At 44.3% G+C, this 12,106-nt stretch overlaps 1 protein-coding gene across 1 annotated transcript; it reads left to right on the top strand.

The window, feature by feature from the left end:
• Nucleotides 1-6,802: 6,802 nt before the first annotated feature.
• Stam (signal transducing adaptor molecule) lies at nt 6,803-12,106 on the top strand. The gene is made up of 10 exons (XM_011153287.3): nt 6,803-7,051; nt 7,687-7,847; nt 7,924-8,169; nt 8,488-8,560; nt 8,653-8,862; nt 8,946-9,065; nt 9,175-9,363; nt 9,444-9,670; nt 9,910-10,160; nt 10,796-12,106. The coding sequence occupies exons 1-10, from the start codon at nt 7,006-7,008 to the stop codon at nt 10,908-10,910; spliced, it is 1,638 nt and encodes a 545-aa protein (XP_011151589.1). The 5' UTR covers nt 6,803-7,005; the 3' UTR covers nt 10,911-12,106.

The following is a 12,106-nucleotide window of genomic DNA, read 5'->3' as shown; positions in this document are numbered from 1 at the left end:
AAGCGGAAGAAAAAAGTAGCTCGGCTCGGAGATCGGGCTAATCTTCGGCGAGAGTTACAGTTAATTTGCGCCGTTCGTAAACTGACGACGACGACAGGTTCTCTTGAAAATCTCCGCTGCTTGCGTATGAGTTACACCCGTGGTGTCAAGTGCGAGCAGTCTTTCACGATCAAGATTCCGCCTTACATGCATAAGGTTACACGCGCGCATTGAGGGAGAGTTACGTGCGCTACAGTTTAATAGATTACGCGTCCGAACTTACGAAACAGCGAGGATCGTTCGCAAGAAAAACCGGCGAGACCGGCAGACGAGACGACGGACGTGAGGTGACGGCGCGCGAGGAGGCGACTCGAGTGAAATCTCGCAGACGACTTCTATATGCTAACTGTTGACTATCCACGTAACGTGTCGCGACGGGAGGGGGCGTGAAATCGGAATCATTTTGAATTTCGAATTATTCATTCACGCGCGGGTTACGCGGACAGTCACCGCCGAAGCTGATGTTACATAAATCGGATTTATAATACGTGCCATATAATTATATGTAGATATTTAAAATTAAACATTGACAAATTATAGATATCTGAAATATATAAAGGAAGAGAACGAAGTATAAAAATGCATGGGATTTAAGGAAAATTTGACGATTTAAGGGAGTGTCAAAAGTGACATTTTGTCGTGCGTTTGTTAACACCCTGTGTCTGTGTGCGAAAGCCCTCGGTCGGAACATACACGATGCGGGTGGACGCGATTACTTAATACCGCCGAGATCGAGATCGAGTGGGCCGCTCGAATGGGCCCGTCGGTCCATTACGGTTCCGTCTCCGGGTCTGTCGCGTTCCACAGCGCGAGCAAATGCGCGACGTAGCGTTTTACAGCCGTCTTTTTCGCGCGCGCGCGCCCGCGTTTCCGATAATATAATATAGCGCGGGTACAGCAAGTACTTCGTACTTTATTCCGCAGCTCGGATCGCGGAAACGTCGCTCGCTATTAACGCCGTCGCGACGGACTTCTTGGTCGCGTTCACTCCTCCCTCCCTTTGTTCTCCGTCCGAGCGCGCTCCTGCCTGGTGCGAATTCGCCAATCTGGAGTATTATTCTCTACACGCAGGGGAGATTACGGCCCCGTCGGTGCATTACGACGGCTCGTTGCAAGGATTTGCATAAGAGCTTTCACGTTGAAAAAGATTGAGGAACGCATGGAGCGACCGGTTGGCAACGCGACGCGCGATGGTGTTTTTGCCAAAGCGTAGAAAACGAGAGAAATCGCCAAGTTGGGACGCTCGTCGGAACAAAAGTGATTGTGCTTAATAGACTTGATGCAATTACCTGACTGATACCGCACGCTACTTACTCGTCAGCTGTCGTTGATTGTCAGATGTCTTCGAACTTGAAGCGATCGTTCGGCGCCGTTCCAACTGGCTAGATGGACTTTGGAAATTTTTTATTGCGTTTACGGGGAAAATATACTGTATCGAATAAATTATTTAATTTACATCGTACAATAACGAACATTTTGTTCTACTGATGCGGACATGACATATCATTTTAGTTAAGTTTCGATAATTCAGTTACCAATTAATTTCTTCTTGGTTTTTCTATCTTGTTAATTTATGTAAATATACATAAGAGACCGTGTGCGAATCACTTACTTATAAGAGACGCAACTTTCACAAATCGTAAATTAAAGAATTTCATTCGGACGAGTGAAAATTAAATTCAAATCTTGTCGAAAGACCCGCACAATTTTTCTCTCGGATTGTATCGGCAACACCGATGCTTGTACTGCAATTATAAATTAGTATAAAAAAGAATTACAATAAAATTATCATTATTACGTAATTAAAGCGATAATTAAGTCGCAGTAACGAGTGCAACTAGCAGGTATCGGTAGGCAAGTTGTGTCATCGCGGATTATTTCTCTCTTCCTTTCCTTTTTTCCTGTAGAAACGCTCGATCGATCGTTGTCGGGACTTCCGGCTGCGAGAGGCAATGGACGGACACGAAGGCATGCAGAAATAGATTCGCGCGAAAGTACACGGTGGACACCGTTCACCGGCGTGCGATTATGCCACTAAATCGATACAGTGCACGACGAGACATAATCGAGGAAATTGTGGTGGTTATGTTGTAAGAAAGGATGGTATATTATCCACTTATCGTCGACACGTCGTATTCCTCATCGCACTCCCCTCAGCGTTATTTTTCCCATCAATAACGTCCGTGCAGCGTGTCGTCGCGTTACCTAACTTGCAAATTGCGCCTGGTACTTTCGCGTTATTTCGCTTAACCGCGATTGTACCTTGCGTCGTGCGCACAATGGGACCATCGCCGCATACACGTACCGTTGTAATTTCGCTGCACTCGAACCCTCGTAATTTCGGCGAAGTCACGTCGTCACCGTCGCTGAATGAACCAATCCGCTGGGTGGGCATGAGATGACTCTTGCTGGATCACGATCTCATATCAGTACGAATGCAAAATCGACGTACAAGCCTTGCGAAAGGCCTGCTATTACGAGCAACGAAAACAGATCGTAGAATCGAAGCTGTGGCGAAGTAGGAGCGTGGCTCTCTCTCTCTCTCTCTCTCTCTCTCTCGAGAGAGAGAGAGAGAGAGAGCCAGGAGACTCGTGCAGAGAACAAGATGACTAATGACGTACGCAAGGGGCGCAAGGAGTTATTACGTTATTACGTTAGGGAATCAAAATCATCAATGCGATACGTACGATGTGGTCCGATCGACGACGTCGATATGTTTTGTCATGGACCGCTGCTTTCGGATTAATCGCGGCAAAATTCGCGCCGGGATAGCCGCAGGCGACGAAAACGCGTCCAACCTCGCATCAGCCACCTTTCTCCACTCTCTCGATCGCGCGCACGACGAATTCCTTTCTTTTCGGGCCAATCGCCCGAAGGATTCATCGCAGAAGGATTCATGTGGGGCGAAAAACTCCGCTGGTGTTTGATTGAATTTGGGGTACCTGTACAAGCAGCCGGTGACCTTGATTCTAATGGTAGATTCTTCGGTCAATGTACAGTCAACTTTCTCCAAGATGTTTTCGACGAGACCATTTCTTGCCATTGTTTAATGAAACAAACCTTGGGACAAAAGGAACATGGATGACACATTCTAAAGATCTCGACGACATGTTTAGCGTTTGATCACGATGTTGAGGAGAGAAAGCAAGATAATTAAATATTTATAAAGTTGCTCACTTTTATATTAATGTCGATAATACGATTGTTAAATATTTATATATTGAATTATTATTATTAAATATTGACAGTGTGACGCTGTGTAATGTTAATGCTATTGACGTCACCACCGCAAAGCGTTGTTGACGGCAAAAGATTAAGCCAATGTCTATAATTTTCCATCATCATTTACATTCCATTGCGTATCGCGCGTTAAAGTGTTGGCGTGCGTTCGCTCTCAAGACCATGTTGCAAAACTGTTCTGGCTAGCCTGAATAACTGAGCAGAGACGGAAATTCCTGCGAGCATATTGACTGCGTTTTCAGGTTCACAAATACCCTGACTCTCTCATATTTTATCGGATTACTTTGTAAGTGTCATACGTGACACGTGTAATCGCAAGGTCCTTGCGCTGACACCATCAACCGCTGCTACATGCCGTTGCCTTCCGCGGCATCCCGCGGTCCACTCTCTACCGCATACGATCGCCATGACAGCATCACTGTCATATTGGATGTTGACATTACGAAACGACGGTGTTATAATGCTTCTCAATCCGGCGGATACCAATTAAGACATTAAGTGAGCCGCGTTACGCAAGGCGACAACACAATGTCCGCGAAACTTATCGCGGCTGAGACATCTGCCATGCCGCCATCACACCATGCAAAAGTATTGTGTATGTGGGTGTACGAATATCGCGTATGGGAAAAGAGGCTTTCCTCCTTTCGTACGGGCGTACGGACCCTCGTTAAAAAGCGTTTCACTTGGATGAAAGGGAGCGGAAGTAGTGCTTCTTAACAAGGAAAGGATTATGCGTGTACTTCTCGTGCACGAAAATTCTCCTTGCAATTAGTAGGATGCAAGACTTGATCAGGCGTCTCGCGCGCGGGCTCCCTAAACCAAATTAATTAATTAAATGAATTCACCAAATTCTTTAATCTTTAGGAAGGTTGAACTTTTTGATCAATTTTTTGACCAACTTTTTGCTTACGCTTTCTGCACAATACTGAAGAGATTTTTTTACTGAAGAGTATTTTTCTAATGACGAAGCGTATTAACTCGGTTTATCAACGACCGGACTGCCGAGATCCTGCGACTCGAAGTTACCGAAGTATCGCCGATAAGATTGGGCGAAAGGACGCCGGCCCGTCCATCTTGACGGTTAACGAGATAATTCCACGTGACGCAATGCGTTAAATAACAATAATTCCGTCGCGATGGGAAACACGAACGCGCGCTCGCGACGTTCTTACGGGGATCCTCAGGTCTGCGCGACTGCACCACCTTCGCGGATTTCTTCGGTCGCTAAGGTAATTGCGCGGGTAATTAGCCCGCGCGTATACACCGTCGTCGTGGCTACATCGCATCGCAATAATATCGCGTCGCAATGCGCCGTACTTTCCAATTAACCGGTCGTCCGAACGCGACGGAGAAGCTAAATGGCGCACTCGATCGAGGGAGGAAAGCGAAAGAGAGAAGAAAGACGAAATGACGGATGTCTGAGCCTTTTGAGGCGCGCATAAATCGACCTACTGAGTGTGAACAGATGTTATTAACAAATGTCAAGGTGTTATTAACAAATATCTGTTATTAACAATAATCTCGAGTCGATAGCAATTAAGTGGACGACCGCGCTGCGCGCTTTCACTTCTGCTCCACAAGTAACAACGAAAGCCGACGCTTCCGTCGCTCGTCTTCCTCATCGCGCTCGTTTCGGCTCACGAATTGGGAACGGGTAATACTCGTCGTGTCGCATCACTGTCAGAAATTTCCAATCTGAGGATTTTCCAAGGACGTGAAGAGGATTCCCATCTAGATCGATTGACGAAGGAAAGAAGGAAAAAAGTTAAAATAATAGCTCGGCAATGTAATCAGATTGAACAACAGCTGACCGAGACGGCTGTTGCAACGGCGATAATCTTCGCGACTAAAAGCTCGCTAAAGACATCGCCAGACGTCGTTGACCGCGTATGCGTAACGGCGTAATTCGCTCGCGTTCAAATCAGCCTCCGTTATCGGGCCGCGCGATTGCATCTCGCGATTAATCTTTGCGTCGTTACGCAAAGTCACGAGCGCGGCAATTTTCACCGTCGTAGAAAAAAAGAGAGAGGGCAAGCAAGCACCGCCGTTGATCCGCCATAATTTGCCCGTACGAACCCGATGATGACACGCTGATGGTGCATTATGCGGAGATTACGCGCGCACGCTTCTCCCGTCAAGGTCTCAAGCCATCCGGTGGACGTGAAATTGTTGACGAAACCGCAGCGCGGCTTCCTTTCCTCTGACATTCGTGCGATTTTTTCACCACGATCCTCTAATCGTCGCCGGTCGCCGGTCGTTTCTCCCTCAATCGCGGTAAAAATAATCGCTGGAAACGGCGGACGTTGTTTATACGCTGGAGTCATTATGCGCACGTAAAGTTCGTCGTCGGCACGTGTTACTTTCTGTCACTCGCTCTCCTCGGATGTGCCTACAATAATAAATAAATAAATAAATATTACTTATTGCAAAATTAAATTAAATTACAAAAATAATTCGATCGCTAACGATTAGTCACGTTGAGACTCATTACTGCCTCTTTTTTCTATTATTTTATTAAGAGTTATTCTCCTCTCACTTGTATAATATTTATTTGCATTTAAAATGCAAAGGGTTTATATTTTTGTTACCGGTATTTGTCTGTATTCGAATATATGTGCGTTACTTGCGACTTTAAAGTTGCGACAATTCGCGTAAAAGAGGAGACATCGAAATGTGGTGTTTGTTTGGATAGTTTAGTTGGCAGAGCAGTCGCTCAGAAGAAAATGTTTTATGTAGCGAAGAAATTATATATGCAAACAATTTTCGTCTTACTCAAGAAACAAATAGATTTCCGTAAAATATTATCTTGTTATTATTGAGGCAAATTATTTCGTATTTTGACAGTTTGTCAACTGTCAAAGGGGTGCCAAGGATGCCAAAGGGCATGCTTTCAGGGAGTAAAAGTGATAAAATATTAATAATCAAAGAAAATGTCAATTTTTTAATCTTTTATCATTTTCATTACACATCGAGTACCGTTCCAATTTATTTTTGCCCGTAGTCTGATTACGTAAGATCAATTGTCATTTTAGCCAATATTGCTGTAACGCCAGTGCGACGTAATTTCACGGGTAAAGATCAGTTCTGTTGGTAACATGTTTTTACTCGATTGAAGCACTACCGTCGAGTAGCACCTAATTTGTTTCCGCAAGAATAATTCTGTTATCTGTCTTCCAAAGGATTACGTTCCTTTAAACAGCTGCGTTCTTGCGCGCACGTCATGCATCCACCATGTTCGATATATCGATTCTCGCGACGCTGCTCTTCTTACCGACACCAAGCGCGCAGTAATATATTATTGCGTTAAAGTCGCAAGTGACGCACGCATCTACGACAGAAATGCTGCTCCCTGCGGAAAATCAATCCGTTTTACCGGTGACATCCACGTCGACGCAAATTTCGACTAAATTCTCGCGAATATTCGTGTGAAGTTACCACAGCAACCCACGTTTCTAAACTCAAATCTGCCTCATCGTCGAGGCGACGCGAGGGGTCGCGATATGATGTATCGATTAGTTTGGCAGGTCGAGGACTGCAAAGATGTCCGTCGGTGCAGTAGATTAGAATGTTATTAGTCACTCGGTTGGTCGCATTTGTGAGTAAATACCAGCTGGATGCGCAGCGCGATACCGTGACGGTGTGCTAACGTGTGCGCGGCTACGTCGAGCGGAAGTGCAAAGAGAGAGATCCACCGTTGGGGAGAAAACGGGAGAGAAGAAGCCGCCGATGATGGGTCTCTTCCAGACCTCCTCGCCTTTCGACGCCGAAGTCGGTGAGTAGAGAACGCTACGCCGCGACGACGACCGCGACGACTTGGCTCAGTCGTCTGGCTCGAATTCGTCACGCGAATCGTCAATTCCAGCTGGACGTGCGACCGTCCAGCGCGTCTTAGTCGGCGACTCACGACGAGGAATCGTCGTGAATCGTCGTCGCCCGGCCCACGGATGACAGTCTACTTCATATTAAGCGCATTAAGCGGTTGTTGACATTTGACCTCCGACTATATCGTTGCGTTTTGTGCGTGAGCTCGCGAAACGTCCCCCCTGGACGGTTGAAAATTTGCCCTTGTTGACGTGCTCGCGCGAGTGGCTGATATGAGGCCAACTGGGGCGATAATGAAATTCCGACGATGATTAATCATCAGTTCGCGCTCTGGTGTTTTGATTGGTACTCGGAGTGTCATAGTGTGACCACAGAGAGCGCCCATCTCTTTTTGTTGTACTCTTATCTGCATCTGCTGCTCCAATTGTTTCAGTCGTTACTTGGACACGGTTTCTTTCTACAGAGAGGCTGTTTTTTTTTTTTTTTTTCTTATTCTTAATTCATGCGCACTTTTGAGCTTGTACCTGTTGTATCTGTAGTATTGATCTGTTGTTCTCTGTGCTTTAAACATTTACATTTCATCAGAAAAGGCAACCAACGAGAACAACGTGTCTGAGGAATGGGGTAAGATAATGGATATCTGCGATAAGGTGGGCACCTCCACACAGAAAGCCAAGGACTGTTTACGTTCTATCGTCAAGAGATTGTACTCTCAGGACCCACATGTTGTTGTGCAAGCTATAACAGTTAGTACTTTTGTTTCTGAGATGTTCACCTACCAGTGTACCGCTGCAAATCTACAATCATTCATTTTCAATTCAGTTGTTGGACGCTTGTGCAAGTAACTGTGGAAAGACCTTTCACTTGGAGATTGCATCTAGAGATTTTGAGAATGACTTGAGGAAACTCATTCATCATCCGCAGCAGAAAATTGTGCAGAAAGTGAAAGCACTTTTGAAGAAGTGGGCAGAAGGCGACTTCAAAACGGACCCTCAGTTGAATCTGATTCCAAGTTTGTACAATAAACTTAAAAGTGAAGGCCATGACTTCTCCTCTGTCTCAGAGTCAGTAAGTCTCTACATTGATTCACATTGATCCCATCGATACAAACTATTTGTGATTTGTTTTAAATTGCAAGTCTAGGATGAGCTGCACAATTCAAATCTGTTAGATAAAACTATCAATTATTGACAGCATATTGTAGTTCCCTCTCTTAAACTTGTGTCATATCTTTTTTACTTACTTCACTTTTTTACTTGTTTGCTTTTTGAGCTGTTGGATGTATTTTAAGTAGCATCAATTGATTAGCGATCTAATATATTGGTATTTTAAGATTTCTAACTTATTGTGTTATATTTTACACACGTGCAATACAATGTCTTTTAGCCGAAAGTTAATGCTCCGAATAGGGATCCTAATGTAGTAACAAATTCACAAGAAGAAGCCGACATTGCAAAAGGTAACAATCCAGCTTATTTCCATCATAATATTTTTCACCTACAAACATATTTCTCCTACATAACTTAATAATTGATTTTTCATATTTTGTAGCCATACATCTCTCGTTACAAGAAAGTAAGGTGCATGCTCAAAGCACTTCATCGCATAGTTCGCCAGCCTCTAAAAAGAGTTCCAGTTTATATCCTAGTATGAATTCTGTGCTTGGAAGTTCAAGTACCTCGGAAGGTAGGAAAGTGCGCGCTCTGTACGACTTTGAGGCTGCAGAGGACAATGAATTGACATTTTTCGCAGGAGAAATAAGTATGTAATGAATACACATGAATAGATCATGTGTAGTTGGTGATCAGAAAACAATTTATCAATTGTAACTTTCTGTTTTTTAGTTAATATTTTAGACGACTCGGATCCAAATTGGTGGAAAGGTAGCAATCAAAAGGGCGAAGGGCTTTTTCCCTCCAATTTCGTCACTGCTGATTTGTCTGTCGAACCGGATGAATATACAAGTAAGATATATGTAGTTCACTTAATCTTCTCTGCGACACACTATGGAGTCGACCAAGTGTGCAAGTTCACCGCTCGTAACTAAAGCAACACACGTACACTTGTACACAGAATTGGAACATAGTAGCAAAAAATTAGTGCAATTTGCGGACGAGGTGGAAGTAAAAATGGTGAAACGTGAGCCGGAGGTGGTGGAGGTCGAGATAGACGAGAAGAAGATGGACAGATTGTTGCATTTGTTTCACGAAGCTGATCCACAGTGTGATACATCCGATCCTCAGGAGATGCTCGATCTAGAAGGTAACCGCGTATCTCAACGAGCACGGTGGAACTCGACGAGTCGGAAAGTCTCATGCGAAATCGCATTTTGTATTTTGCAGAACAAGTCACGGCGATGGGACCGCTCATTGATGCGGCCTTGGAGAAGGTAGACAGGCGGCACGCGCAGCTTACTCAGTTGAGCTCCGATCTGGTGGACGCTCTCAATCTCTATCACACGCTGATGCGAGAACCTGCGCCGCCGACGCCTTCTGGTTACACCTTGCCTAAAATGCAGCCGCATATGAATCCTTATCCGTTTCACAATACGGGACCACCACCACCACACGTAAGTTCGCTTTTGAAACATTAGTTTAACATATTTATCTCTGATATTCCTGTATTAAAATAACATAACAAATTTCCAAATGAAAAAAATCTAAAGCGGCGTAATTTCATGCACAAGGACTATTACGCTGCTCTGCGTACTTCGCTTTACACGACATTCGTATTTAGTTCTCACCTGTGTTTCCAATACTTCGAACGATGCGGGGCTGTTCTGACGGTAACGCGCATACCCGTCCACAGATATTTAACGGCATGCCGCATTCTCCGTTTCCCACTGGAGCGGCGACGGGTCCAGGCCCGTTGCCTGGTCCGTACAACGCGAGTATACCGAGCAACGAGTACATGGGTCCCGCCAGTATGCCAAATATGACTCTACCGCAGCCGCATTTTCATATTCAATCGGGCCCTCAGCAACAACACCCGCCTGGACATCCACAAGGACCGCCTTTACCACAGCCCGATCAAACTAGCCTTCCTTATCAACCGCAAGGGTATGCTAGACAATGACGATGAGTCTATTCATCCTCATTCTCTTTTATATCATTTTAATTCATAGTTTTTCTCATTCATTTTTATAATTAATAGTTTTTCTCGCATTATATTACATATCGTCCTGTTGTACAAGTGTATATAATTACTCTACGATCACAGATGAACAGAAAGCTTGTCCGTTATCCTTTGTAGTCCAGTTCCGAACGCATCAGTCTTCTCCAACGGGAGGATTATTCGATTGGGAAAGAAATCTCGTCCCGCTAGACGAGACAGCTGCGTACCGAAACTTACAAAAAACAGCGGACAACCTTTCTGTTCACGATTGCACATTAATGCAACCGGTCTTTACAAATGCAATCTGCCGGTCTCATGACGTTTCTTATACACAAATTACGAAACACTGTTGTGCGCAGTTTCTCAATCGATGCGTTCTCATGTTCTTGTATCTTCGTGTTTTACGAGACGATGTAATCTCTCGTCGACATCTCGTTACGTTTCGTTGGTAATGTCGGACGTTAACAGGAGAATTTTTCCGCGATTCCTTTTTTGCAATTTTTAATCTTTTGCTTATGGAGACGGTACGTTTTATTAAGCAGTGATCATTTACATAATGTTACATCATGTTACGCACCAGATACCCACTACAGACCGGCCCTATGCCAGGGCCGTATGGTCCGCCTGGACCTAGAGGACCGTCTGTAAACCAGCAACCGCAATACGCTCCACCGAACGGGCAACACATGATGTAAAGCGAAGCTATGCGTTACGAACACTCAACTTGTACTCTAATTCAAGCTGTACAATATTACGATATTACAATTATTTAAATAAACATACCCCCGAAGTAGCCAAAGATAATGGGTTTTCAATGGAAGTTTTGCGTTTGTATCTACGTAGGCAGTATCGTTTACTATGCGCCGCGTAAGTGTACACGCGACTCGGAAGGAGCAAAGCAGAAAGTGACTTACGTTGCCTACGATGCATCGATATTAGTTTTGTGATTCTTAGATATTTATTGCTCAGACTGTTCAGTGTTTTAGTTTATACATTCCTCCGGCTCGCTTCATCTCTTCTTTCTCCGTTGTTATTGTTTTATTACGCATAATTTGCCCACGCTTAACCGCAAAACGAAGACATTCGCCGTTGTATCTATATGAAGAAAGTATATCGACATGTACATGAGTTCTCTGTGTTTTTGATTTATCGTTTGAAATGCTGCTTTAATTGTTTAATTTGTTACAGTCAATAAAATAGAAAGGAAAACCAAGAGAATCTCTTTGTTCTACGTTTCTAAGTTGTAAGCGTATGTGTCATAAATTGTAAACTTCACAACATTTCTTAACAACACATCGGTCTTCGTAGATGTCACGAAAATACGCGACGGGTTTTCCGGAACCCACGAATGGATAGAAGCTTGACGAATGTTTTATAGTTTTTTACTCTGTCATTGAGCCTCGATGGAGTTATTTGCGAGATAAGGACTGTGCGATTGTCAGGTGAACGAAGATCAGTGGAACGATGCAATCACTAAAAAGCAAAAAGAAAGAAAAAAAATATATAATCACACAGCTATGCCGTATCGCCGTAGACGCGCGCTTGGCGATTGTCGAACAACGGTCGCGACGAGAAACTCACGTGAACCGAAACGTACTCTCGCAAGAGGAGAACGTCTCGGACCGTGGTTCAGTCAGTCCATTGTGTACAATAAAATTAATTCCTATTGATTGGATCGAGAGAGCCGACTGCGAGGAATTTTTTATCGATTGTTAATGCATAATAGGTGCGCGACGATGTTTGTATATGAACTCAGGTTCGAAACGCGCGTTCTGCCTCGGTCAAACGCGACGAACATGTTTCTCGAGCTTTGGAGCATTCACTTGGAATATATCGAAGTTCCACGTCGTTATGCCTGTTGTACTCTCTGTCGAAAGAGATACAGAGCATA

The sequence above is a fragment of the Harpegnathos saltator genome, unplaced genomic scaffold (genome assembly GCF_003227715.2).
Source record: "Harpegnathos saltator strain DR-91 unplaced genomic scaffold, Hsal_v8.6 scaffold93, whole genome shotgun sequence".
Lineage (NCBI taxonomy): Eukaryota > Metazoa > Arthropoda > Insecta > Hymenoptera > Formicidae > Harpegnathos > Harpegnathos saltator.
Note: the sequence above shows the minus strand (reverse complement) of the source record. Positions and strands in the feature narration are given on the sequence as shown.

Coding starts and splice junctions, on each gene's coding strand:
- Stam (XM_011153287.3), top strand. CDS start 7,006: ATGATGGGTCTCTTCCAGACCTCCTCGCCTTTCGACGCCGAAGTCG. Junction 7,052..7,686: donor GCCTTTCGACGCCGAAGTCG/GTGAGTAGAGAA, acceptor ACATTTCATCAG/AAAAGGCAACCAACGAGAAC. Junction 8,170..8,487: donor TCTCCTCTGTCTCAGAGTCA/GTAAGTCTCTAC, acceptor AATGTCTTTTAG/CCGAAAGTTAATGCTCCGAA.